This window comes from Alternaria triticimaculans (assembly GCF_023758025.1).
Source record: "Alternaria triticimaculans strain BMP 0046 chromosome Unknown scaffold_2, whole genome shotgun sequence".
NCBI classification, from domain to species: domain Eukaryota; kingdom Fungi; phylum Ascomycota; class Dothideomycetes; order Pleosporales; family Pleosporaceae; genus Alternaria; species Alternaria triticimaculans.
The window spans coordinates 961782-989643 of record NW_026055959.1 but is presented as its reverse complement, the minus strand read 5'-3'; the positions used below and the strand labels follow the sequence as shown (position 1 = coordinate 989643).

At 52.4% G+C, this 27862-nt stretch overlaps 10 protein-coding genes across 10 annotated transcripts; 7 read left to right on the top strand and 3 right to left on the bottom strand.

The window, feature by feature from the left end:
• Positions 1-6: 6 nt before the first annotated feature.
• On the top strand, positions 7-1781 carry J4E78_002014 (uncharacterized protein; the record flags this gene model as incomplete). Its single annotated transcript, XM_049362664.1, has 2 exons — positions 7-266; positions 1193-1781. The coding sequence occupies 2 exons, from the start codon at positions 7-9 to the stop codon at positions 1779-1781; spliced, it is 849 nt and encodes a 282-aa protein (XP_049225256.1).
• Positions 1782-2044: 263 nt separating this feature from the next.
• J4E78_002013 (uncharacterized protein) lies at positions 2045-3022 on the top strand (the record flags this gene model as incomplete). Its single annotated transcript, XM_049362663.1, has 3 exons — positions 2045-2216; positions 2267-2669; positions 2722-3022. 3 exons carry the CDS (start codon positions 2045-2047, stop codon positions 3020-3022), a joined length of 876 nt encoding a protein of 291 aa, XP_049225255.1.
• A 425-nt stretch (positions 3023-3447) lies between these two features.
• On the top strand, positions 3448-6234 carry J4E78_002012 (uncharacterized protein; the record flags this gene model as incomplete). The annotated part of the gene is made up of 3 exons (XM_049362662.1): positions 3448-4235; positions 4286-5999; positions 6055-6234. 3 exons carry the CDS (start codon positions 3448-3450, stop codon positions 6232-6234), a joined length of 2682 nt encoding a protein of 893 aa, XP_049225254.1.
• A 3799-nt stretch (positions 6235-10033) lies between these two features.
• Positions 10034-12594, top strand: J4E78_002011 (uncharacterized protein; the record flags this gene model as incomplete). Its single annotated transcript, XM_049362661.1, has 5 exons — positions 10034-10244; positions 11381-11699; positions 11783-11961; positions 12019-12346; positions 12402-12594. 5 exons carry the CDS (start codon positions 10034-10036, stop codon positions 12592-12594), a joined length of 1230 nt encoding a protein of 409 aa, XP_049225253.1.
• Positions 12595-14379: 1785 nt separating this feature from the next.
• J4E78_002010 (uncharacterized protein) lies at positions 14380-14915 on the top strand (the record flags this gene model as incomplete). The annotated part of the gene is made up of 2 exons (XM_049362660.1): positions 14380-14422; positions 14476-14915. The coding sequence occupies 2 exons, from the start codon at positions 14380-14382 to the stop codon at positions 14913-14915; spliced, it is 483 nt and encodes a 160-aa protein (XP_049225252.1).
• Positions 14916-16297: 1382 nt separating this feature from the next.
• Positions 16298-19249, top strand: J4E78_002009 (uncharacterized protein; the record flags this gene model as incomplete). The annotated part of the gene is made up of 7 exons (XM_049362659.1): positions 16298-16431; positions 16506-17140; positions 17187-17724; positions 17774-18248; positions 18299-18844; positions 18894-19040; positions 19088-19249. 7 exons carry the CDS (start codon positions 16298-16300, stop codon positions 19247-19249), a joined length of 2637 nt encoding a protein of 878 aa, XP_049225251.1.
• A 1433-nt stretch (positions 19250-20682) lies between these two features.
• J4E78_002008 (uncharacterized protein) lies at positions 20683-21442 on the bottom strand (the record flags this gene model as incomplete). Its single annotated transcript, XM_049362658.1, has 2 exons — positions 20683-20822; positions 20887-21442. 2 exons carry the CDS (start codon positions 21440-21442, stop codon positions 20683-20685), a joined length of 696 nt encoding a protein of 231 aa, XP_049225250.1.
• A 567-nt stretch (positions 21443-22009) lies between these two features.
• Positions 22010-24110, bottom strand: J4E78_002007 (uncharacterized protein; the record flags this gene model as incomplete). Its single annotated transcript, XM_049362657.1, has 3 exons — positions 22010-23772; positions 23825-24029; positions 24081-24110. 3 exons carry the CDS (start codon positions 24108-24110, stop codon positions 22010-22012), a joined length of 1998 nt encoding a protein of 665 aa, XP_049225249.1.
• Positions 24111-25177: 1067 nt separating this feature from the next.
• J4E78_002006 (uncharacterized protein) lies at positions 25178-26239 on the top strand (the record flags this gene model as incomplete). The annotated part of the gene is made up of 1 exon (XM_049362656.1): positions 25178-26239. The coding sequence occupies one exon, from the start codon at positions 25178-25180 to the stop codon at positions 26237-26239; it is 1062 nt and encodes a 353-aa protein (XP_049225248.1).
• Positions 26240-26565: 326 nt separating this feature from the next.
• On the bottom strand, positions 26566-27113 carry J4E78_002005 (uncharacterized protein; the record flags this gene model as incomplete). The annotated part of the gene is made up of 2 exons (XM_049362655.1): positions 26566-26709; positions 26919-27113. 2 exons carry the CDS (start codon positions 27111-27113, stop codon positions 26566-26568), a joined length of 339 nt encoding a protein of 112 aa, XP_049225247.1.
• Positions 27114-27862: the final 749 nt, after the last annotated feature.

Genomic DNA, 27862 nt, shown 5'->3' with positions numbered 1-27862 from the left:
TCCAAGATGACTATCACAGCAGAGAACAACTTAGAGTACCCCCAGGGTCAACTCTTCGTGCACGCCATCGAGGAGAAAGCGCAATGGATACCGAACAACATGTACATGCGTTACGCGCCGGACGACTGGTTGCACAGGGGTTACAAAACGATTACATGGAAGCAATATGCAAGCGCTATCGATAAGATGGCTTTCTGGTTTGACGAGCGGCTTGGTAAAGCGGTGGATCGCGAGACGGTTGCTTATTTCGGGCCCAACGATCCACGGTATGCCATATTGATACCATCTGTTGTAAAGCATGGACGGAAAGTAAGTGTCAAGTCGTTTGGTGTGATCTCACAGCTGACAGCCTCTGTATTTGCTGATTCCCGATGGACGAGTGACCAAGGAGGGGCTTGCGGGCTTGATTGCAGCAAGTAGTTGCAAAGTATGGCTCTATCCAGAAGACGATGCCGCAGGGCCGTTGGTCGACATAGAGTCAGGCTTGAAGCTATGTGCTTTGCCGTCGCTAGAATGGATGCTTGACAACGAAGGGCAAGAGCGGTACAAGTATGACAAAACGTTTGGAGAGGCCAAATGGGATGAAATCGTCATCATCCATACATCAGGCACTACTGGTAAGCTGTCTGAAACAATCTGTTATCTCACAAGCTCACTTCTCTTTAGGCGAACCCAAGCCTATTTTTCACACCAATGGCATGTGGAGCGGATTAGGGAATGTGCCCATACTGAGTCGAAGACACTGGCCCCGCGGCATTGAGTACGAAAGCTGGATCGGGAAGACGTCTCTCAATCCATGTCCACCGCAATGGATAGCCGGCTTACATGCGATGGTTCTGAGCCCACTTTTCCTAGACAGTCCCTGCGTCATGATGCCCCGGGACGAAGTTTCCTTGACTCCTAACCTGTTCAAGAAGATCATGTCAATGAATAGAATTGAAGGCATTAGATGCCCTCCATTCACTATCAACTGCCTCTACGCGGACCCAGAAACTCGACAAATGCTGAAGTCACTGGACTTCATTGTGTACACGGGTGCACCCTTGGATCGAGCGATTGGGGACGACCTTTGTCAGCATACGAGATTGAGCCCGATGATTGGCTCCACGGAAAATGGAGATCAGATTGGCCTACGACCAGCCGATAGAAAGCTCTGGTATACCCATGACTTTGTTCCAGACAATGGTCATAGGATGGTGCCTTTGGACGCAGGCTCGGACGATCTCCACGAGCTCATACTGGAGCAGGTTGGAGATGGGCGTACCAATCCTTTCCAGACATCCTTCTGGAACCCGGGACATCGTTTCCTGGGGCGGATCGAAACGAAGGAGCTCTACAGGCCTGTCAAGGACTCTGATGGCCGCACGCGATGGGCGTTTTCTGCGCGCAAAGACGACTTGACGAAGCTGAGTTGGCTGGCCAAGTTTCATGCGCAGGATATTGAAAGGCGTATTTTGCAACATCCAGACGTGCAAAATGTGCTGGTAGGTGGCGAAGCCCGGCCTGCGCCGTATGTTATTGCTCAAGCAAAGGAAGGTGTGCTGGACGGAAAGAGCGAGGCGCAGCTGCTCGAGGAGCTTTACAATGGGGTGGTTGCTGCCACCAATAAGACCGACATGGATGAGATCAGGATTCCTAGGGAGACCGTCATGATCGCGAAGAAGGAGAAACCGCTCAAAGTCAGCTTGAAGCAGCTGGTGCAGCGGAAAGCTGTTGAGCAGGACTATTCTGAGGAGATTGAGCAGGCATATGTGCAGCTAGAGAACAGCAGGAAGCCTTAGGCCCATCTGAATAGTACGTCGTTACATGTTGTTTGGCGTTGGTGTCGTAAGTCGAGTCAGCCGAACCTAGGTGCCTAGGAAGGCGCGTCTGGCAAAACGCGCTAACGGCGTGAACCTCGGCTTCGCCAGTGATGATGTCGGCCGTTGCGGTTGAGTTACTCCGCATTTCAGGAAGGAGCGGCCATAAACCTTGAGGTGTCTTCTCAGTGAGATAATCATAATCTCTGGTTCACTTCCCAAGTGAACGCAATATTCCAAGTATAATGTCTTACTCTAAGCGCATCGATCAGATTGCAGGCCATCTCAACTACCCCAAGGGTATGTTGGCTGGCCAAACCGCCATTATCACTGGTTCAGGACAGGGAATTGGCGCCGAGGCTGCGAAACTGTTTGCAAAGGAAGGCGCGAAGGTTGTGGTTGCCGATGTAGATGCCAGTAAGTCAATGCAGTTGCTGCATGCAAACACGGGCTGACAATTGGTATAGAAAAGGCAGAATCGGTAGCTGCGGAAATCAACGAGTCTGGTGGCAGCGCCCTGGCTGTCGCAGGCGACGTGCTCGACGACGCCTACATCAAGACGCTTATTGCAAAGGCCGCTGAGTTCGGAGGCGGCAAGATCCACATCATCGTGAACAACGCCGGCTACACATGGGATGGCGTCATCCACAAGATGACAGACAAGCAATGGCACACGATTGTCGACCTGCACGCGACAGCGCCTTTCAAGATCGTGAGGGCTGCGGCGCCATACTTCAGGGTCAAGGACGGCGAGCCGAGGAATATCATCAACATTTCCAGCACAAGTGGTGTGAACGGCAACGCTGGACAGATCAACTACGCGCTGGCGAAGGCAGGTGTGACCGGCATGACCAAGACCATTGCGAAAGAGTATGTACCCCCCTCTCTCACTCCAATGTATTGCCCTCTAATGCGTCTTCAGATGGGGCCCTCAATTCGGCGTGCGCTCCAACACAGTAGCCTTTGGCCACATCCAGACACGGTTGACGGCGGCGAAGGAGGCTGGCGCATTCATTACCACGCCCGACGGCGAGAAGGTAGCGCTGGGAATACCACAGGCGCAGAAGGCAGGCGCAGGGCAGGGCCAGGAACACATGGACATTCCTCTGAGGAGACCGGGCACGGCGACCGAGGCGGCGAGTGCCGTGTTGGCGGTTGCGAGTCCGCTGTTCAGCTATGTGAACGGAGAGACGATCAAGGTGACTGGAGGGCGCGGCATGTAGAAAGTGGCAAGCCTCGTGCGACAATTGACAAACTTCTTTCCAAGCTCAAACACATGCCGTGGTGATGGAGTCGCAAAGATAGACAGCTATGGTTTCAACTACCAAGATCTTGGACAGGGTCTCGGCACCCATGTTCCGCTCCGCCATCCCCAGATGCTGGATGCACATCAGCCACCTGCATCCGACAAGACGCAGCCCCTCGTCCGCCTTCTTCTTGCCTGTATTGATATAGTTGTCGTCGTTCCTTATACCCGTGCACCATGTACATGCCCAATCGATAGTCCATCTACCCAATTACCCTTCAAAGCATACGCGTACGCAGCATTCGCTTCCTGCGGACTATTCGCCGCGGGCGAGCGAGCATCCCTTACCACGACACCGCGCACCACGTGTACGACAACACCCTCACGTGGTTTTAGCTCGCCATGAGCGACGAGAAACATGGCTACGTCCGCGAGCCATCTCCGCCACCCATCCCCACATACGACGAGGCGACTTCCTCGCGCAACGCCCCTGCGCGCCTCGGGCCCAACGAGACCAGCGACGATGCCGAGCGGCAAGGCCTCCTGAGCCCGGATGTGCGCATACAAGCCGATCCGCGCAGGCGCAATGGATACTACCAGGCCCCCTCCGTACAGTCGGTCGACGACGATGGCGACTCGGATCTCGGGAGTCCGGTGCGAGAGAGCCAGGACGAGGACCTGCGCCAGACCATGGAGGAGATGGACATTCTAGATCCAGAGTCTGCTGAGGAGGGGCGCTCAAGGCGGAATCGATCAAGAGGCAGGTTCTCGAAACGCTTCTACAGCATCAGACATTCCCTATCGAGTTGGAATCTGCCGCGAATACCCTGGCCCAGCTGGCGTCCCAACTTCAGCGCCATGACGGACCACATACCGACGATACCGGAAGAATACAAGCCGGGATGGTCGATTATCGCGCGATTGTTCGGTCTCATACTGATCATCGTTCTGGTATACCTGCTGGTCGTCAGCGAGGTGGTGCCCATGGGCGGAGGATTCGGCACGCCATTCAACCCCGAGTGGGTACGGTCGACGGCTATGGAGAGCGTCGAGAGCTGGCGAATTGAGAAGAATCTGGAATACATTACAAGCTACGACCACATAGGGGGCACTGAGGGGAGTTATGTGCTGGGACAGTGGATCGAGGGCAAGTTCAAGGATGCGCACATGGACACATATACCCACGACGAGTACGTTACACATTGTGAGACGTCACAAAAGACCACGCTAACTAGTGCAGGTACTACGTATACATGAACTACGCGAAGAAGGGCGGACGGAGGGTCGCCATCGTCGAGCCACAGGATAAGAAGTGGGAGGCCAAACTCGAAGAGCCGTCCGTCTTCAATCCTGCCAAAGCGCAAACGCCCGCCTACCATGGCCTATCTGCGACAGGAAACGCCACCGGGCCCTTGATATATGTCAACTACTGCGACAAGAAAGACTTCAAGCGATTATGGGATAGCGGGGTGGACGTACAAGGAGCGATTGCGCTCTGCCGATATTACGGAACACAGCCAGATCTATCCATGAAGATCAAGGCTGCGCAAGATGCTGGGGTTGTGGGAGTCTTGGTATACTCGGACCCAGCAGATGACGGCTTCAAGAAGGGGAATCCCTGGCCAGATGGCAAGTGGCGGCCTGGAGACAGCGTGCAGCGAGGATCCGTCGCACAGACAAATATGATCATGGGAGATGTGCTCACGCCTGGACTGCCGAGCTTCAAGAAGGTGGAGCGCATGCCCCGAGACAAGAACCCGGCCTTGCCAAAAATCCCAAGTCTACCGCTCTCGTGGAAGGATGCGCAGAAGCTGCTCAAGTCGCTCAAAGGCTCAGGCGAGCAATTGCCAGATGAATGGATTGGTGGTGTACCGGATGTTGGTGAGCACTGGTATTCTGGTCATCCAAAGACTTCGCCAAAGGTGTTCCTGCAAAACGACCAGGATGAGGTCGAACAACAGCGGATCACCAATGTTTTCGGATCTCTCAAGGGCAGCGAAGATCCGGCTAGCAAGATCATAATCGGTAACCACCGCGATTCCTGGTGTTTCGGTGCGGCAGACCCTGGCTCTGGCACGGCTGTCATGCTCGAAGTTGTACGTGTACTAGGCGAGTTGCGCTCGCAAGGATGGCGACCGCTCCGCACAATCGAATTTGCGTCCTGGGACGCTGGTGAATACAACAGAATCGGCTCTACCGAGCATGTTGAAGCCAACGTACAAGCCCTTCGAGATAGCGCCATCGCCTACCTGAATGTCGACGTAGGTGTAACGGGTGACAAGCTGTGGGCCAAAGGCTCTCCGATCTTCCAACACGCCTGGACGCGCGTGCTCGACCGACTTTCCGACCCCCGGGAGAACAAGACTATGAAGGAGCTGTGGGAGACCTCGGACTCCAAAATTGGTAACCTAGCTGCTGGAAGCGACTACGTTGCTTTCCAATCCATTGCTGGTACCTCCTCACTCGACTTCGGCTTCACCAGCAAAGAGGGTCAATCAAACCCCATTGCGCGCAGCTGCTACGAGACTCTCTCCTGGATGCGCAAATACATCGACCCCGGTTTCGCTTACCACGCCGTGCTCGCCCAACTCTGGGTTCTTCTCATCCTCGAGCTCGCTCAAGAGCCCATCATTCCTATGAAGATTGATGACTACGCCCGCGCTCTGCAGGAAGAAGGCCAGCAGTTGTTGGACTGGACTGAGAAGAAAAGCGGTGGTGGCGAGTACGACATTGAGATGTTCCAACCTCTAGTCGACAGTCTGAGCATGTTCAAGAAGAAAGCAGAGACGTTCGGTCGGTGGGAACAAAGTTGGTATAACCAAGTCTATGCCACTGGTGGCTTCGAAAGTAGCGGTGTCACAATACAGAGGGTAGGCCACAATGGGAGGATCGCGGGTTTCGAGACAGACTTGCTTGATCTCGCGAGGGGAAAGGATGACAAGGGACCGCATGGTGTAAGTTTCTCAACCGCGCCGTAAATATGGTCATCATGAACTAACACACAGACAGCTTCCCAACCGCGATCAATACAAACACGTCGTCTTCGCCCCCGACCTCAACAACGGCCTCGAAGCCAGTGTCTTCCCCTTCGCACGCGAAGCAATCGAGAAGAAAGACTGGGATGCCGCATCCAAAGCCATCAAGAAGACGGCTGATATATTGAACCGCGCGAGCGACAGGCTCGGCTAAGATATGTGTGTATATGTACAGCAGAGTTGCATTTCCGCGGTGTTTGGGCGTAGCGAAAGACCGGCTGCATATCATTATTGGGCTGGGAATATGTCTCGTATCTAGTGCCGGGCCTCGGCTTTTTATTTGGGTGTCATATTCATCTCTGTTTGGTGAGCGTCGTCATCATCGCTAGTTAAGAGACTGTTTGATGCGCCACCTTTTCACGTGCTTGTGCTAGCCCGACTCTGTTCGCGTCTATATAAATCTATTTTTCGTGCTCTTCTGCTTCAATTACCTCATTTCGCCATCTTCATGAACAAAAGGCATGCAGACCTTCACATGTCGGCGAAATATCCTGTTCTTTTCAAAATATATTCGTTTTCTGCATGATGGCTTCTCATCCACGTGGTCAATATTCCAAAAGGCGGCCTAGGCGTCGGTCTGTTTTTCTGTGCGCGCCTCACAAAAAGCCACATATCACGCATGCATGTCCCTCTTCCCTTCATTCAGAAAGTCGAACACGAGTAGCTGTACGATCCTCTCAAAGATCTTCAATTCTAACAATGTATCGATTTGGGTCTCTCTGGCTTCTACTTGGGCCGGAATGATATTTACACCAAACTCGGCCATGACGATCGACTGTCTCGCCGTTCTTGACAGTCTTCAAGCATCAAAACTCCATGCGACAAAGTGATGGATTTCGTGGACAGTCCTTTTCAAAGACCGAAAGCTAATGCTCATGTCTGCCCTGTCTCTCTCTCTTTCGTGGTGCGAAACATCGAATTTCAAAGACACTGTATCGGTTGTCTCCCATCTCTTACCGTTGCTCAAAAGCGAATCAAAATACCTCCTCCGATCTATACCTGCATCTGCATGTCTTCGGAAAACCGATGAGAAGTTTGATGCAGACTTCAAAACACCTAGCTTCCGAGTCTATGGTCTTCGTTGCATGTCGCAGTGTTTGCAAGTGTTCAATGCTTCATGTAAAAGCTGGCACCTAGTTCCAAGGGACGTTCTTGAACTATATTCGAAGAGGAATAGAGTGTGGTGTGAGTGATATGTAAGTCGTCTGCCTGCTCGATACCCAACTTATACCATCATCCTCGTCGTCTATGAGTATCCAAAACCTGATGAGATTCGATGGATGTCTGCTTCCTCGGGGATTTTTTTCTAAAAAGCCCCACGACGTAGCATGGCGCTTCTTCTCTCAAAGGTGACGATACTAGCCTTATGGTTCTCCTGTTGTCCCGCGACCCTCCAAAAACTATAGTTACATCCGACATGTGTGCTTCGCAACAGGATCAGTGTTCAAACATATGTATAACTTTTCGCGCGATACACACCTTTAATGCTTCTCACTTCATATCTCGAAGAAAGCCAAAACCTCTTTACCAACACGTCATGTGTGGTCTCTCAAACATAGCATGCTTAGATGAATGGAGAGATCCTGTCGCTCTTTCGACTGAGGGAACATAGGCACTTTGTTTGGAGAGAGCCGTTCCTCATCTGTTGCCTACTATGCACTACCCGAGCGGACGAGCTTGAGCAAAACGCGAGATACGCTGGCAGATGATCCAGAGACTTGATCGTACTGCCTTTGTCCAAAGATCTGAAACTAAAGCGGCATGTTTGAGCGGAACTACGTTTGCCACGTGCCTATGACGGTCTTCGGACTTGAGTAAAGAATCTTCGCCGTCTTGCTGGATTTTCTTTTCTACAACGTTGAATAGGCTGACTCGCTCCCTGGATTAAACGCCTTAATGAACATAGAGCAGGCCAAATCCTCTTTCCAAAATCTTCCCTAGGAGTCCCCATGATTTGATATCGAGGTCGCTACAATATTGAATTGGCAGTCGCGTGCCACTGGATGATCAGATACGGAGTCAAATGTTTTGATTCAATTCGTGATTTGGGTCATGAGCTGCCAAAACAGGCCAAATTGGAAGACATGTCTTTCCCCTTTGCTCACATCTTTCTCTGGGCTCAATTTCTGGATTTGAGCGGAAGTAGCCCCTACACGATTCAACAAGGTATAAAGAGGCGCCCGCTGGAGTGATACACCTTCATTCTTGTCAAGTTCGCATTTGAATAATTCTCCGAAAGAGTTAGAGCAGACAGTCATGTTGTTGCCTCTAGCTCGGCAATTGAAAGTCTCGCTTCTACCAGGACATGTTCGTAGGTGGACCTGGCTGTACACAATAAAGAATGTCGAATCCGCAGTCATGGCCATCGTTTGTTCTTATTTCCTACCTGTTTGCATCTGCGGAGTAAGCAGAAGCTGGGGAGATTGCGGGGTAGAAAATGCCTGGCCAGGTGGGAAAAGAAAAGCGTGGCGGTTCTGAGCGATACCTGGAAAAAGACGGCTACATGTTTCCTGTCTCTTGCATGGCTTACACCGTACATTGGCATGCTTCGAAAAAATCCCACGATTCTAGGCCTGGAGGAAGTATGCCCATCGCTTACGTGCCGGAAAGCTGACTACAATGACGCTTCGTTTAATCGCAAGGCGGGGGTGCCAGCTCCGAGAACGATACCAACGATCGACGATCGAGTAGCATCCGAACGTTTGGGGGCGCATGTTGTGTCTCGCGTCCTGGTGTGCGACAGCGGCTTCGAGATAGTATGTCAGTAGTATGAACCTCTATCGGCGCAATCTCTTGTTAGGTGAAGCCGAAAGTTTCCAAAGTTGTCTCATGGGCTCGAGCTCGCTTTCCTGGCGAGGAAAGCAGCAACCTCAAAAGTACCGGGAGCCCGTAGATCTGGTAGCAGGGTCAACGTGCGAGTAATGATGGTGCAAATCTCCACGTTGTGACTGTGTGAAGCGAAGCCCATGTCCCAGCTGAACACTGCCGCGGCTGCAACCGAAAAACGTGGAGTCAGGCAGGCGCTAACGACGCTAAGTGGCTGCTAGCTGTCACTCATCAATCCTTCAGCGGCATCTCGGCCGCGCCGACAAACTTCTCATAACAACATCGGCGCGTGGACAAAACAACGCACTGGTCAGTCATGCTGTTCTGTCATCGCTTGCATCTGAGTTCGGGTCCTTGTTCTACACATACCTGAGCGCTGCGCTGGCCAGCACGCCACCACAGGACGCCATGCAACTTCTAGATTGACCAAAAGAGCTTTTAGAAAAGAAAACATGAAGGATCTCGTCAGGTACCGGTCTGAGGTGCCGCTAACCGATGCGCTGCACAACACATCTCTCGCTTCGAGCGCAACTCATCCGGTGAAAATGAAGGCGCTCTGAATTCGATACAGCCATCAAGCCCAAAACACCTCATCGCGTTAGCGTTCAGCCCTAGCACCCCTGAGCACATCAGCCACGCAGCGAAGAGTGCCGCTTGGGATATTCGACTATTCTCACTCGCACGGAAGCTCATCCGCTGACTAGACAAAACACCAGGCCCATGATGCCAAGTCTCGTGGCTTGCGTTGCTGGCCTCGGGAAAGTTGTAGCGTTGCTGCATTTGTTCGATGAGAAAGCCACCAGCTGAAGTTTCAGCACAACGTGGATTTTTGGAGGGCTAGAATGGCTCGAAATGGGAAACTTTGCTCGCTTCTTTGCTTGGAGGATTAGATGACAAGGTGGTGTGATAGTTTGTATAAGGAGACTGATGCGCCGCGATGGTGTTGAGGTGTAACTGCATTCTCAGGCGCTACAGACACGATCACACTCGTTTTAGCTTATTGCAATCAGCCGAACAGCATACTTCGTTAGCATACCTATACGAACCTCCTCTCGAGTATCGTCACACCCTCTACAGCACTAGCCCAACACACCTCAGCCAACGCCAACCATCAACTTTCGAACATAATGTCAGGACCGTCAGGTAAACTCGGTGGTCTTTCTACGAGCGTCGTCGCCATCATCGCTGTCGGTGGTGTAGCAGGCCTGCTAGCCCTCATCGTCGTGACGTCTCTCATCTTGGGCATACCAAAGCGTATGAAGCAAAAGAAGAACACTGGCCTCATGGCACCAGAGGAGATGGAGAAGAAGAGTGTAGAGATTGACGACGCGGAAAAGGGTGCTATCAAGCAAACGACAAGAGAGATATCAGTTCAATCCCCGAGCTTATATTCAAGCACATATATTGCTCGGCCAGCGTCGCCAGAGTGTCAATGCGCCCACCCATCGATAGTCGTACATCCCTCGCCAGTCTATTCGAATACCACAACACTAAGATGAGTTCATCGGCGCTACATTTAATGTTCTACGACACCTTTCTGTGGATACTTTATCCATTCGCACACGTCTACACCGCCCGGGTGGGACCGGGTCAGAGGACATCTTACATTCCAAGGTTACCTTCGGCGTTAAGACCTGGAATGTTCTTATAACCTTTCAAAAAAACTGTTCAGATGAGACGAGAGCGTCACGGCCGGAAGTTTGATACCCTGTTTGATGGATGTTCGGAGTTAACTGTTATCACCGTTGGGTAACGCAAGGCTGCGTGTCATGCTACTACGTGAAAGCCCCATACACCACGGTCTAATCCTACTTGAGTACGATTATCGGACACTCTGTAGTATACAAAGCAGATTGTTCACTTATGTCACTGCGTGTCGAGACATCATTCGGCCGAATTGCATGTGTTACACAACACCTGCATGATCGCTTCCATGCAGCACGGTAGATTGCAACTGTCCACAATTGCTCGGCGTCAGCACTTACGATAGTAATGAAGAAACCAAAATCACTCATCAAGAAAGAAGACCATTATCGTTCGTCGAAACCTCTATGATCCGTTCAGACGTGCAATGTTGACACGCTGCGCAGTACGCACCTGTGCAGGCTAGTGCGAAAGGTCGTCGGTCTTTCCGTAGCGCGCATCTCACGACAATCTTATGATGGAGCGGGATTAGCACTGTGTTAACGCATAGCATCGTCAGCGCAAGAAGTCTTCGGTAATAAGCGCTAACCAGGCGAGGCCACCGTCATCCTCGACGTTGCCCAGTTGTGTATCTAGACCGGACGACTTTTCGCCCTATCAAGGCAGCAGTCATGGCCGCTCCGAAACATGCGGGTGCGACTACACGGTACTACCGCTTACTCACGCATGATAAGATGTGGAGATATACTCAGCAGGTATAAAGACTGAGTATTCTTTGCACATCAAAGTCAGCAATTGAACCAGAACATACAAGCTGCAACCTCTTGGAGTCTCTCACGATCTTACTGCACTTCCAATACCTCCCACATTCACTACGCTGAACACATCATCCAAGATGGCAGACTTCAAGCCGTACAGCGAGCAACCCGAGCTCCACGCCAAAGCACCCTACCGTGCCGCTATGCTCACGCAACCTGCAAACCTCAAACAAGCACTTAAAGACGCCCAGGCAGATGCGAGTAAGACCCTCATGGGCATTGCACAAGGTATCCCAAGCACCTTTGTGACCAAGTTGATTGCCTCCACCAAGCCGGATTTCATCTGGATGGATGTTGAGCACGGCATGTACAACAGGTTGACGTTGCACGAGTAAGTTCTCTTCGATCCAATTGCGACAAGACTTTGAGAACTTGAATGTGTATAAGAAACCAATGCTAACCTTCACGATAAAGTTGCATTCACGCAGCTCAGCATCATTCCGAGGGTAAATCAATGGTCATCTGCCGTGTACCGAAGCACGATGAGCTCAGCCTTACCACTGCCCTCGACGCAGGATGCGCCGGTATCGTCATCCCACATGTAGAGAGTGCGCAAGAAGTCCGAGACTTCATTAAGGAAATGTACTTTGGCGGTATGTCCCTCATATCTTTACCATCACCACCTATTCTGACACAATATGTCTTCCCAGGCGGCAAAGGCCATCGTTCATTCAGCCCTTGGACATTTACACCTGGTATGGTACAATCGCTCTACCCCAACGACCCCTACAACGTTCAAACGGCCAACAACCACGTCTGCCTCATCCCCCAGATCGAATCTCTAAAGGGCCTTGAGGCTTGCGAAGAGATTGCTGCTGTAGAGGGCATTTCCGGTCTCATGTTTGGTCCTGGCGATTACATGATTGACGCTGGCATGGACATACATTCATTCATGAACGGAAACCCCGATCCGAAGTTCTTCGAAGCCATGGGGACATTCAATGCGGCGGCTGCCAAGTATGATCTGCCTATCTTTGGGTACGTATATCGCATGTTACTTCGTATTGGGCCAGACGGCTGACGGATGCTTTAGTGGTGTGATGGGGCTGGACCAGATACCCATGGCTATCCAAACTGGTATGCGAGGTATCGCAGTGCAATTCGATGTCTGGGGTACTACACGGCTCTTTGCGAGTTCTTTGGAAGCGGGCTGGAAACATGCGAAGAGCTTTGAGGGAAATCCGAAGCCGAGTATGGCGAACGGACAGGCGAAGCCGGCTGAGTAGGTAGAGGCTTATGACTGCTATCAGAAGACAGGCATCTCGTTTTTCCCCTATGACTTTCGCCCGCCAGCGGTATTCTGTGATGCATAAGGCTGAAGACATCAGGCTGCCAAGCTCAACCCCGATGAGTAATTCTTCCAACATCTTATCCGAAAAAGCACACTCATTGGTGAGGCCTCGCTAGGTATTACTAGATCCGGTCCCTGGCTATCCAAAGGCTGAGGTTTTATCGCTATTATGAGAACAGGCGCCAATTATAGGAAGAAGTGTAGTAGTTGGCTGAAGTGAACGGCTGGTGTGGTGTGGGGGCCGTCCGAGGGAGGTATGATTATCTTCTCGAGTTCCCCCTTGCCGGTCTCCTTATCTCCTCGTCCGTTATTATCGTGTGAATTGACGAGGCAACTTCAGACTCGTCGGTATCTTGTTTACTGCGCGCGTTTCGCAAACGTAGCTCCAGATCCCTACATTACAAGAATATGTCCCTCTTTGTCTCCGCATTCATCACGACGCTTCCCCCAGCGGTTGTGCCGTTTCCTACAACGCCTCCGGTGTCGCCTGTCACGCCGCAAAGGTCCAGCTCGACTCTAGGGACCTTCCCGATCACCGTTGTCTTCCCTTCCTCATCCTATGCTTCCTCTTCAACATCCGTTGCAATAACAATCCCAGCTACACAATCTTCAGTGACACCTTCCTCATCCGCACTTCCACCACCAAACACCATTGCGCCAGCTTCAACCTCTCCCAACACAGGCTTATCGAGCGGGGCAATCGCCGGCATCAGCATCGGAGCCATACTTGGGGTTCTTCTCATCGCAGTCGCCGCCTTCCTACTTGGAAGACGCAGCTCTACTCATCAGTCATCCGCAAGCGACCTTGTTGTTACTGAACGCGATGTTCCGATAGGTGGATACAAGGCAGAATCGGACGGACAGGGAAGAGCAACAGTGGAGCGTGAAGGACGAGGCATTGCGCGGTGGTGGAGCAAGAAGTTCAGCAAGAGTGTGAAAACAAGGGCTTTGAACGAGGCTGAACCACGAGACTTCTCGGCTGAAGAGGCTAAAGAGGCTAAAGGTGAAGGTCATGTGCGACAGGTACGGGTGCGAGATGAGGATTTGCCAGAATTCCGTGGGGTCTGAATGTCTTGTCTGAGACGTTTGCTAACAGTATTAAATGAAGCACGTTTCCCAGTCGCTCCTCCACCGCTGTTGCCACCGTGCATGACCATCGGAACACGCGAAGTGAGCAGTGATATATGGTAAGGATGGATCCGAGTTTACCGTAGTGCTGGGCGACAATCCTGAAAGCCATCGTTGCAGCGCACCCCAAAGAGGATATAGATCTTCCTGTCAGGTTAGGCGTCCGACGTGACGAGGCTGAGCGTGCTCCGCATCTTGTGAGTCTGCCAATCAGCCTTACCGGTTGGCGGGGCGGTTCCTCGCGTGCATGCACTTTTCCTGAAGGAGTTAGCTCTGTGCTACTCCAACGAGAGAAGGGTGGACATAGCCCTGAATTGCCATCACTGTGCTGTGATATAAGTAGAACGAGTAGATCGTCTCGCATACATAGTTAGTGCTTACTGCCTTTCCTTGACACAGGATCAATAAAGTATACGTTAGAGCAGAACTGTATATCAAGGGATTATACCCATCCCATCTTCATGTCCTTCCCAACTTCAGTATCGATTTCAGATTGCGAAAGAGACTCATCCGGAAGCTTAGTCTGTATGTCTAATCCAAGTAGCGAGTTCGGTCAGTATGCCTGCCTCCCTCACACATTTGAGTCTCTAATATGACGCCAGATGCCAGCCGAGATGATATGAAAGACACCTTCGGTGAGTCCGAAATCCGAATTTGCAGCCGTTTAATTTGACTGACATCAAATCAGACAAAGCCGTCGACGCGCAACAGAGGATGATCGGCATTGGTGTGGGTGTCGGAGTAGGACTGTTTCTTCTCTTCGCCGGCCTGGGTTTTTGGGCTTTCCGACGACATAGCAAGAAACGCTCGCGACAGATCAACCAGCAGGCGCAAATACAATCGGCTCTGATGCAACCGAGGATGCAACGGGCGGATCCGCCGCAGTCCTGGATGAGGCAGGGCCAGGAAGTGGACGGCATGGTATACAGGAGTGAGGTCGAGGCTCAGGACAAGCAGCCTCATTACCAGTCACAACACTACCAAGAGATGAACGCGAATCCGTATGGGAACCAGTTCCAGGGTGGTCCAATGGTTGAAGCGCAGGGAACGCGGGATCCTCAGGAAATGGCGCTGAACCAGAGGCCGCCGCAGGAGATGCCGGGGAACGGGGCCTTTGGACAGCGCTGAACTAATTAACGTTATAATTGTATCGATTACCCGACATTGACATGTGATGCGACAGATAACAACATGCTACATGGGTCGCAAAGTTCCAAGTTTTTGACGGTCAAGAGTTTGGATGAGTCCAGCCTGTCGCGTCTGCCAGCTTCGCGTCGCGGGAGCCGTGGTCCGTGCACGACCAGCCATCACCCAACCACCACATTTCCAGCCCTCGAGAAATTGCGCAGCACGACAGCAGCTATGGATCTAATAAACGGATACCTACATCGTGATTCCCACACTGTGCTCTGCCAGCGCATACCCACACCGAAGCCGTGCTCAACACGTGTACACGACTATCAACGGCGCAGTCAATAAACCATCCCAATCCTTTCGATACCATGCTTCTCAACGCTCAGACTCTGGCACTGGCCGCTTTTTTCTCGACACTGGCTACCGGACGGCCTTTGGACTCGTCGAAGCCCCGTGAGATTGTCCCACGCAACAAGAGCTATTCGGTTGTCAATGTCGGTGGAGACGCCTCAACCCCGGTCGCAACAGCCACTTCGGTGATCAAAACGACGAAGACGGTCGAAGTCGTCGGACCGGCACAGACTGTCACCCAAGAAGTCACTGCGACTGTTGTCGAGCCTCAAACGGCGCCCGCGTCGACATCTAGCTGCAGCTCGAGCAGTATGTTGGAGTCGTCGTCGTCATCGTCAACACCCACACCAGTCTCGTCTACTCCTACGCCAACACCTACATCAACATCATCGGTCAAAACTACATCAACTCCTAGCCCATCGGTTCCCTCGCCAACATCAACTGCAACACCGACGATCTCAGGCCTGTCTTCCAGCAGCATCTCAACGCCAGTTGAGACGCCGAAGCCAATCTTCGTCACGGTCACGCTATCGCCAGACAATGGCCCCACGGAGTACTACGATGATGGCATGTGGCACACGCATTACCGCGTTAAGACGTTCGAAGCCGCTGCAGCTGTCACCGCGGCCCCATAGCTAGCTGCGTGATGTCTGCTATCCGGGCTTCTTTAGTGTTTTTGCTTTGGCGGCAGACTGGCTCGACCCGCCTGTTCCTTTCTCCCTGTGTTTTACGATATACGAATAATGGCCGGAAGCCAGCCTAGTACGGCGAGGAGTTATATTATGAAGATTAGACACGTCTGTGGGACGAATGCCGATGTACCAATAGATTTAATAATAGACGCATGCACAAGCCCAAGTTCTGACCTGGCCGAGTGATGGTGGATGATGGTGTGAAGGCTGATGACGCAGGTCGAAGGGGAGCTTGCATCCCTGCGTGCTTGGCGAACGGTTACACCCAAGGCGGCGGTGCGTATCCACGACGAGCTCTCCACACCCCCGGACGATCCGCCTCTCTCGCTCACAATGGCGTCGCCGCCCCCCGTAGAAGACCAGGCCCGGCTGCTCGAAGATGCCCTGGCCGTGGTGCGCCAGCAGACGATGCTCATGCGGCGCTGCCTCGAGACGCCGGGCAAGCTGATGGATGCGCTCAAGTGCAGGTACGCGCCGCCATACTCTAAGCTCTGAGGGCCCCTCTGGTGATGTTTTGTGGTGCTAATGACCCCCATGATAGCTCGACCCTCGTGTCGGAACTGCGCACCAGCAGCCTCGGCCCCAAGCAGTACTACGAGCTGTACATGGCCGTCTTCGATGCCCTGCGCCATCTCTCCGTCTACCTGCGCGAGAACCACCCCGTCAACCACCTCGCCGACCTCTACGAGCTCGTCCAGTATGCCGGCAACATCATCCCGCGCCTGTACCTCATGGTCACCGTCGGCACCGTCTACATGGCCATTGAGGATGCGCCCGTCAAGGAGATCATGAAGGACATGATGGAGATGAGTCGCGGCGTCCAGCACCCCATCCGCGGCCTCTTCCTGCGCTACTATCTGGCCGGCCAGGCTCGCGACTGCCTCCCGTCGGGCGACAGCGAGGGGCCCGAGGGCAATCTCCAGGACTCCATCAGCTTCATCCTGACCAACTTTGTCGAGATGAACAAGCTGTGGGTGCGCCTGCAGCACCAGGGCCATTCCAGGGAGCGCGAGCAGCGGACCAAGGAGCGCCAGGAACTGCAGCTCCTTGTGGGCAGCAACTTGGTGAGGCTGAGCCAGCTGGTCGACTTGGACAACTACAAGAAGATCCTCAACCCGCTGCTGGAACAGATTGTGCAATGTCGCGATGTTTTGGCCCAGGAATACCTCCTCGAGGGTATGTATCCGATTGCCGACCTCTGGATATCACTAACCCGCAGCAGTTGTCACCCAGGTCTTCCCGGACGAATTCCACCTGCACACGCTCGACCAGTTCCTCTCCGCCGTCGCACGCCTGAATCCACACGTAAATGTCAAAGCCATCGTAGTCGGCCTCATGGACCGATTGTCGTCGTACGCGCAAAGAGAAGCCGAGTCGGAAAGCCCAGAGCAGCGCAAGAAGACGGAAGAGGAGTCAATAGCACAACTCATGGAGCAAATGCGGATAGCGAAGGAAAAAAAGGCCGCCGAACCCGAATCAGCGCAAGCGCAGCAGAACGGAGACGCAGAGGAACCCTCAGAGACGCAACCAAGCACCGAAGAAGACTCCGAAGAGGCATCGAAACCCGCAGAGACCTCCGCCGAGAACGACGAGACCCCAGCGACCGAGACAGATGGCGATATCGAGAAGAGACGCGGCATACCGAACAATGTCAAGCTGTTCGAGATCTTCCATGAGCAGGTGCAGACGCTGGTCAAGATGCAGCGGCTACCAATACAAGACACGATCGGACTATTGGTGTCGCTAGCAAATCTCGCCTTGTACGTCCCAGCATACTTCCTAAAATAGCGACGATACTAACATCCATAGGAACATCTACCCCGAAAGACTCGACTACATCGACCAAGTCCTGACGTTTGCGAATCAAAAGGTCGCCGAATACGCCAACAGCGCCGACCTGCACTCGCAAGCAACCCAAAGCCAGATCCTCAGCCTCCTCCTTTCGCCGATCAAGACCTACATCTCTCTCTTTACCGCGCTCGCATTACCCAACTTCATCCCTCTGCTACATTCACAACCATACCCGACTCGGAGAGCCGTGGCCGGCGAAGTCGCAAGAAGTCTGATGCGGAATCAGACCTACATCGCATCCGTGGAGAACCTCGAGAGTGTGCTGGAGATCTTGAAGGTTCTCATTCGGGAAGGCATCCAGCAGGCGCAGGGATACCCAGGAGGACCGATTCAAAGACGGGCACAGGAGACGGAAGAGACGATAGAAGAGCAGGGATGGCTCGCGCGGATAGTACACCTTATTCGCGGCAAGGACAACGATATCCAATTCAAGGTGAGTTCAATCAACATGCAGACTATAGTACGTACTAATAACTCCTATAGCTCCTTCAAGCCGCACGCAAGTCCTTCGCCGAAGGCAACGAGCGCGTCAAGTACACATCGCCCGCCATCATCACAGCATCACTCAAGCTCGCACGGCAGTACAAGAAGCGCGAACACTTCGAAGACAACTGGCAATCACAATCATCCGCTCTCTACAAGTTCATGCACAGCACACTGTCGACACTCTACACCCGCGTTACTGGCTCCGCAGACCTATCCCTCCGCCTCTTCATCGCCTGTGGTCAAGTCGCAGATCAGAACGGTTTCGAAGAGGTCGCGTACGAGTTCTTCGCGCAGGCGTTTACGATATACGAGGAGGCCATCAGCGACTCAAGAGCGCAGTTCCAGGCTGTGTGTGTCATTGCGAGTGGCCTACACACAACGAGGAATTTCGGCAAGGAGAATTACGATACCCTGATCACGAAGTGCGCGTTACATGGAAGCAAGCTGCTCAAGAAGCCGGATCAGTGTCGCGCAGTGTACCTCGCAAGTCACCTGTGGTGGGCGACTGAGATCAGGGCATTAGGCGAGGAGGACCCGAAGAACGTGAGTGAACCCAACCCGACTTTCAAGAAACCAGTACTGACTAGTACAGCTGTACCGCGACGGCAAGCGAGTGCTTGAGTGCTTACAACGTGCTCTCCGTGTGGCCGACGCATGCATGGATGCCGCGGTCTCAGTCGAGCTCTTTGTCGAGATTTTGAACAGATACGTCTACTACTTCGACCAAGAAAACGATGCTGTAAGTTGCCATCTTGCAAACTCCGAAGCTTTTCTAACGATTACTAGGTCACGACCAAATACCTCAACGGTCTCATCGAGCTCATTCACTCCAACCTACAATCCAACGAAAACGCTTCTTCGCTCGAGAACCCAAGGAAACACTTCCAGCGCACCCTGGATTACATAGCGAGTCGAGAATACGAGGGTGTGGTAACAGCGGCAAAGTAATGTTAGTGGGAAAGGGAGATGCGGCGCCTGTTTTGAGTTGGAAGTCCTTGTACGACTAGATGGACATGGATATTGCACGCTCGTATACCAAGTACATAGTATGGGAAAATGGAGAATGCTAATGAAGCCGAACATGTTGTACCATAGCACGCATGTGCCAAGCGTCTTCATAACCACTTGCAAGAAGGATGGTGATGACCAGCATCGCGACTATACGCAGCATCTGCCAATGCGCTAGGATGTATTTAAACTATCTCTACGCCTTTCTACTTCATCTCTCTGTCACCCTGGTACCTCGTTCTTTTCTCCAAAAAATCACCAGAATCCACACAATGGAGTTGCTCAGTGCCATCGTTGCCTCAAAACACAATCAACTAATTCTATGGATTTTCCTGATCCGCCCAATGTTACTCTTGCATGACCAGCAACTACCTTAGAAGAGGAAAAATTGTCTTTGTTTCTTCTCTCCAAAAACTGCGAGTACTATTCATGTTGGTCGCTATCGTGTTTTTTGCATGAGGTACTATTCTGGAACAATTTTGGAAAATTCGGATGTTGGTGGCTGGTCGCGATTGCTGTATGCCTTGATTGAAGCTGTGGATAAAAAACGAAAGCAACCATGGACGTGGGTTTGGGATTCCGGTGGACTGACTTTATCAGAAAACAGTCTTACAGTAATTCATGGACTACTATGAAGTTTAGCTGGAGTACAAAAGATGTCATCCCCGCTTTCATGGCTGGGAAGTCTTCTACACTTTACCAGTTCGTCTTCATCACCAAAAACTACTCGATGACGGCGTATGCATTCCGCCGGGATTCCTCCAAATTACATCGAAGATAATGACATGGATTTCCTTCTCCGTGTGGACTTCAGCGTCTGCCTCTCAAATGGTGTCCATGTGAATTGATGGTGTGCCTTCAGGCTTTCTCAAAACTGTCCACCACAGCCTACATGGGCCTTACTGGGGCTCTTCATTATCTCAATAGCTTATACACCAGTAGCTTCTACACATCTGTTACCTGATTTGTAACAAAAGCCAAAGGTGGAACTCTGCTGTGATATTTGGAATGCGACTGTGGCAGACAATGAGAACAAAAAGTCATGCATGTTGACATAATGATCGCCATGTATGAAAAGTGAGGAAAGCGAAGGACGTGTCGCTGTAGTGCTGTGGGGTGCATCAAGAAATGTATAAATTCCAATCTGGCTTTCTGATTCTTTCTCCTCGCATAAATTCCAACCCTTCTTCTTTTCAACAAAAAATCATCAAAGCCATGGGAATATGTCTGGTCTCTCTGTTCAAATCGAGCGTGGAAGCTTACGATGTCGTCCATCGATCTCATGATCAGGGCATGATGGAACTCAAACTGCTACATAGATTCATTCAAAAGCTTATATGAAGCTGATACGTCCTTCTGCAATACTCACATCTTCAGGCCATGGTCATATCAGGCAGCGCTCCTTTGTAAAACTCGCTACGCCCTTCAAAGTCGAAATCCAACCCCACGCATCCAAACTCCACCATCTTCTTGTCGAAGTTCTGGTACGTATACTCAATGAACATATCGATACCTGCATTGAAGTCAGCACCAATACATCTCAACCCAACTTCATCATCAAAGAGAAAGGAACTCACCACACCCCGCACCCCCAGCGGTCCAAATCTCCGCGCCATCAAACCACCCCTCATCAACAACCCACCTACGATCCACCCACTCCGTCCCAGGAAACATCTTCTGCGCCATGCCCAACATGACCCTGTTCGTCGTAGCCTTCTTCCCCTCCAACACCCCACTCCTCGCCAACCACATACCGCCCGTGCACGTGGTAAGGATGACTTTCGTCTGCTTACTCGCCTCTTTCAAAAATACCAGACTCTCTTCGTGAACAGTCGCGGGGTTCGGGCCGCCGAGGAGCAGGATATCGAGGTCACGCGGCGCGGTTGCATAGGTATGCGTGGGTCGCACGTACATGTCTGGGGTTACGTGGGCGGGCTCCATGGTAGAGGATATGTAGAGGAAGGTCATGGGGATGGCATGGGGTGCCATGGACGCGAAATGTGGGTTCATGGCTATGATCAGGTTGATGGTTTGGGGTGTGAGGTTGCCGAGGAGGTCGAGGCCGGCGAGGTCCGTCATTTGCGTTCCCTCGTATAGGACGCCGACGCGGATGGGGGTTTGGGTGGAGGACATTGTTGCTGAACTGTGAAGGTTGAGATGGAACTGAAACTGTGATGCTGGTTGGTGGTACGGAAAGTTGCTTAACGCCTTCAGCTACTTTATACATATCTACTCACTTCGAAATTTGAACGCATCGGATGAACTCTCAATCTCCGGTCCGCTGCAGCTTCCTACATGATATTGCATACGTACGATACTCAAAATGTCTGCGGACTGTATTTAGCGTCACGAACGAATGGTGGTTGCAAGAATGTTGCTGCCTGAAATATCGGGTGGAGACAAAGAACCGGAGCGGATATGTGTGATGCGCCGTGCCGTTAGGCGACCAGCATGATAGATTCAATTTAATAGCACTAAACGCCTAAGATAATTGTATAGGAGATACTCAGGATTGAGTTGTAAGTATGTACAATAAGGGAAGCGTCCAGAGAGTGGGACGATATGTGGACCAATATGCGCGTAGTGTACCATAGGTACGAGATGCTGCAGACGCCGGTCAAAACAAGAATGTATGATGGTCAAGCCATTAGAGATTAAGGAAAGTCGTGAGTTCGTGGGTATTGCTCAAAGAGACGAACCCTATCTGTGCGGTGCCTCTGAGCTGAAGCGACGGAATTCCTCCCTCGCGAGTTCTTTCTCTCGCACTTCGGAGCTTGTTGCGCTGCTATTATCATTACTGTACTTTGAGCTTGTCTGTCGAGTAAGATCGCAAGAAGCAGGAGTCTTAGGTTCGTCCGATCCCGCGACTGAGGTGGCGCGTGTTCGCTGGAGTGATGCGTCTCGGATGCGAGTGGAATCGCCACTCATGTGGTTCAACAAGGAGATAATTTCGAGACTAGGAGTTCTTGTCGGTCCAGTTCGGTGAGCTGGTCTCGATGACTCGGAGGGCTTCTGGATCGGGAGTTCGGGGATCTCTTCGATAGCAGGGGTTCTTGCACCCTGAGAATTGGCGCTGTTTGCGCGGCTGCGGATGACCTCTGTCTGCGGGAAACTAACGCGCTTCCTGGTCTTTCGGGATGGCGAAACACTTCCACTTTTAGATGGCATAGTAGGAGTGTAAACCGGTACTGGCGTTTTGCGATGAGATCTCGGAGGTGGGGTCGAAGGGTTGGCTCTACGTCTGTCACTGTTTGATTCCAGCCTGGCCAATGCGTCGGTAACCGCATCGCCTACATCGAACTCATTCAATTGGTGATGTTCAAGCTCGTATGTCTGTTGTTGCGGGGTGCCCCGACGCGATGGCGGATTTGTATGCTCCAGAACAGAACTTGCACCCGGCGGTGGCGTGGAAGCCGGCAATGGCCATTCAGCAGGCAGTTCTGGAACTGGCGGCACATTGATATCGGGGCGCGAAGCCTTGTCATTTAGTGTTGTCTTAGATGAGGCTGCGAAAGAAATGGTAGTGTGGCGGCTTCTCGATGAGTCGCCCGAGAGACGCTTGACCTTCCAGCTACCTGTGTTGTCTACTTCTAGAGTCGAATGAGGGTATTGTAGTGAATCAGCCAGTGTCTGGGTGTCTTCGAACACGGAAGACTGGTATCTGTGTAGCGTTTGACTTGAGTCGTTGGGGTGGGCCATCGGGTGAGCCAGAGTGGGCGGGGGTACGGTAAGATTCTTCTCGTTCTCGTCGTGCAAGTCAACGCGGCTCCTGGAGTAGTCACCTGACTTCCTGGCCCCATTTGGCACGTAGAAACGTAGGTCGACGCGAACCACTGCAAACATGATGATGACGAGGATCTCAGTGACAAAATTGAAGCAGTAGAAGCTTCCCTTGGTCAGGTACCACGGCAGCTTGATGACGTCGCGCTGTACATCAATCAATGGGGTTCCTGGAATCCAGGCCAGAACGCAGCGGAAGATCTGCCCGATGGAGAGAATAGACACCGAGATGAGGAGGATGATGATGTTGTACCTCAGTCGACCAGCGCCAAACTTCTCGACTTCTGTCCTAGGAACGAGGAGCGAGATGCCTACTAGGATAGCTGGCGCAAAGCAGAATATCGTAAAATATGTCTGAGCTAGGACGAATAGGTCGTGGAAAGCAGTAAGCTTGCTTTGGTCGCGTGTGAAGAACTGCCAGATCTGGCTTATGATGAGCATAAGTAGAGTGGCTACCAACAGAACCAGTCCACCTCGGTGAAAGATGCGGTACGGCGTTGACCATCCTAGGCGCGCATGCTGGGAGCGGACAATACGTTGGACAAAGAACCAGTTCACTCCGTACAAGATGATGGTACCGATGTAGACGAAGATATTGGCCGCGATGGCGAGTCCGATGTTCCTGGGATAGTTGGCCCATGCTATCCGCAGGGACATGGTGATGATTCTGATCTTGCAAAGACCTGCAATGTGTTAGCCGTGTGCATACTAGTCAATAGGACTGAAAGGACTTACCGAGTATAGCGCCATTGAAGATGAACTTGTGCCCGCGATGCTTGTTACCCTTGAAGATCTTGATGTGGATAACGCCAAAGATCAGGTAGAGTATGAGAAAGACAATGGCGAGAGGTACGTCAGGCACAATGGCAGGGGTTCCACCCAGGCCGGCATTGAGGGGCGCATATGGAGGGCCTCGACTGGCTTGCCCAGAAGCTCCAGACTGATCATGGTTAGTTGCGCGTAGAAGGAGGCTGGAATTGACATCACTCACTGGAGGTCCTTGGGTTCCTTGCTGCGACATCTTTGCCCGTTTGATGTTGGACGTGTGAAACGTTTGCTGCAGAGGAGGTTGGAGAGAACCAAAAAGCTCTACCTGGGAGGCGGGAACGAGGTGGTGTATATCAGGTTCTACTGCCACGCGACTGATGCAGTCTAAACGGTAGTATGCATCGCTTAGAGCAGAGCAGCGGCTGACCCAGATAAGCAAACTAGATGACGACTATGCAATAACCATACCATGTTCAATCCCATTGGATGGACGGTCGTTCCATACGACGGGCCCGGCCTATCCGCAGCCGTGCCTAGATGTGGCAGCACAAGGCCTCACTGGATTGGGGCTACCGGCTTCTGCGGTGAGTGGATACCTACCGCACCCGTGGTACGCGAGCGATCTTTCCGCAGATCTAACGTTTGCTATTCTCAACGCATAGTATGCTTTTTCTCATTCAGTCTCCTTTCTGCGGTGTATAGGTGTTCTTGCATCTTGAGGAATGTACAACATGTTTTCCATGACCAAGAACACTGCTTACATTGCGCCGCAGTCAACTGTGCCTCAATAAGGTGCCTTCATGTTGACGTTATCGACGGCTGACGGTAGTACCGGGTCTCCTCAGTGATGCCGGAGATCAGCAGAACGCAGTTCCTGAGTGGATGGTCGGCGAAAACGTCAAACGAGCACCGACCCAGATGAACCCAAACCGGGACAGGGCACTGCCTTGGGCACGGTTCTGAATGATGCGTCCATCGGGGGGTTTTGCAGAACAAAGGCCGACCTGCTTTTGCCCCGAAATAGACGTCGCATGTGAAAGCCTAGAGGAGGCTGAGAGATAAGGTGTCGCACTTGCATAAAGGAGCGAATTGAGCGTGTGTCAAGCTAGGGAAAAGGAGCAGTTGAGGTTGAAAATGGATATCTTGAGGTGTGGTGTGGCGGATGGCAGCTACCCCAGATTTTCGGAACGGTGAAACTGATCGGAATGATGCTGGAGCTCGACGTTGCGTGTGTCCAACCACAACGTTCAGCACATCGTAATCTCGGCCAATGCTTCCTCCAAACCCCGTCGTAGTTTCCGCAATTTCGTAGCCTTCGCCATGCCGCCCAAGACTAAACAACGCGCGGTCAAGTCCGCCGGCACAAAGTCCAAGAAAGCCATCCCACAGCCCTTCACCGCAGCCCCGGCTGAACTCGAGACGCTCCTGTCCACCTTCGACCGCTCGCTCGTATACATAACACATGTCGATGTGCATCCAGCCTGGTTCAAGCGGCGTATATTCGGCGTCCCCGTCCTCCTCAACACGGCCATAACCGCGCTCGTACTATGGCGCCTGTACGTCATCGGGCCTCACTACTGGGCCATCCTCATGTCCGTCATGGGAAACCACAATGAGACTACCATATACTGGGCAGGCACGCCTTGGGCAACTCTGCTATGGAGGGTAGGAAAGCGCATGGCAATGTTCATGCTGGACTTCCTACTTTTCCGGTTCGTGGCGCTCTGGCCGTTCACCTTCTTCATTGAGCAGCCAGGCAATCCCGTGAGCTGGCGGTGGAATGTGGGCTTTAGGGACGAGGAGGTATATGTGAGGGTCAGCAGAGGATGGGGAGCCAAGGACCTGCTTGGGGAGGCTGAAGGTGGAAGTGGGCGTGCAGGCGCGGATAATCCCTTCTTCAAGACCAGAGTTCTGCCCGCGGTTGACAAGACGAGGTTGAGGGAGAAGACGGGATATCTGTTGATGGATTCAGACTTCGACCTGGACTTCTTTGGCATGGTTGCTGCCACGCAACTGCTCGATCGCAAGGACATCACACTCGACCACCTCCGCAAATGCGTCTTCGTCTACGTCGGCGACCCTGAAGCAGAGAACGGACAATGGGCCGTCTGGGAATGCGCGAAGCTCGACGAAGGCTCGGAAACCGAAGCGAGGGACAAGGTCATACAGTTCAAGGACCGGCTCACAGCCATGGGCAAGGAGAGCTTGTTCTTCAGATGGGTCGAGCTCATCCAGTACGAAAGCAACGCTCCGGGTGGCTTCACGCAAGAGCGACAGATAGCTGCCGCCGAGAAGGTGAAGAAGATGTTCGAAGACGAAGGAGTGGACTTCGAGGTATTTGAAAAGGAGATTGGGGGTATGGATGGGTTGGCAGGTGCATAGGCTGGACCTAACGTCGAGTTTCAGGATAGACAAAAAGGAAGCATGATTGGGGTGCGTGAACGCGTTGATGAGATACCCAATTTTGTACATTTCGAAGATTTACATCTACTCGTAAAGTCATGCCTACGTAGCATAAAAGGTTATACATGATTCGTCTCGGACTCTCCGCTCAACTTCAGCCTCTACTCCTCAGCATCTTGCCCAATGATCCACCTAGTATCTTGGCTTCCTTGCTTCTCGATCTTGGTGTTGGACTCGCATGCCTCGACTCCCGTGTCTTAGACTCTATGGGAGAAGTTTCCCTGCGCCTCCGTACGGCAGTGCCCTTAGCCTCTGCGCTGCTGGAAGAGTTGAGCGTGTCGCTGCGTTTCCGAAGACGGCGGGTAGGACTCGAAGAGGAGGTGGTTTGCGGGTGTGAGTGGGACTGAGAAGTAGCATGTGGAGATACGGATGTAGATGTCGTTCTGCGTCTGCGCTTCTCTTCGGTATGTCTGGACTCTGGTATCCGCGCCGCTGCAGGGCTAGGAGTGCGTGTCCGTTCTTGTTCCCGTTGTTGATGTTCTTGTGTTTGTCTTTCCTGCTCGGCAATCACACTTCTCCTCTCCATGTCTTCCAATTCATCGATGGATACCTGCACCACCTTCTTCACTGGTGCAGCCTCTTCTCGACGTCTTCTTACAGGCACGTCACTCCTCGACGCAGCATACGCGTCTAGAAGTTTCTCAACCTCTTTGCGATTCGCATCTGTGCTGGCTAGACGGACAACTTCCAAGACGAGGAGGAAAGCGATAATGTAGCCGACGAAGAAGCCGGTCCTGGCCCAGAACTCTGGATTGATCAGGAACGAGAAGAGTTTAATTGTGGCGAGAAACATTTTGGCGTTTTGAGAACTGATCTTGCGTTGAACGTGGGAATGACCGAAGGATCGTAGTGTAGGCGCAAGCCAGATAGTGAGGTCGAACAGAAACGAGGGGCGGCGACAAAGAATGAGTGATAGTAAGCCTTCCGACCCCAAATTACGGCGTAAATACGGCGTCGTCGTCAACAAGAAGAGAATGTACTGTGTGCGGCCCGCGCTCGAAAGATAAGAATGTTGTTACACCGCACCGTCCGCAAGTTGCTAGACCTGCTTCACGTTGCTTTTACCTCCCTCGCGCAGCAGCGAGCCCCTCCACCTTTTAACGTCCTGTCAAGCCCCCACAGAGGGCGGCATACTGAGACACTTCGAGCCCACAAGGTACGCGTCCCAGGTGTTCCGCCCCTAAACCTTGCGAACGACACCCCAGAACCGGGAAACTATTAATGGTTGGAGGATTGGATGGGCGGCGCTTGAAACCAATCAGCATGTTTCAGCTGGGGTGATGCAAGGGTGTCTGAGTTAGCAGGTGTTTGAAGTCCGCAACACCATGCCGGATGCAGATGTGAACTTGTCTAGAAGCGAGGAGCGCGCGCCAATGATCTGGGGTGGCGGCGCGATTGTGTATCAGTACCCAGGCGACGGTTCGCGTTGGTCGCTCGTCATCGGAGTCTGGCCGAGCAATCTGCAAATGGTGGCTTGCGTAGGTTTTGAGTTGAGGGGCAGGCAGAGTTTGGAGAGTGCTCAGGTGGAAGCCCATACGTCAC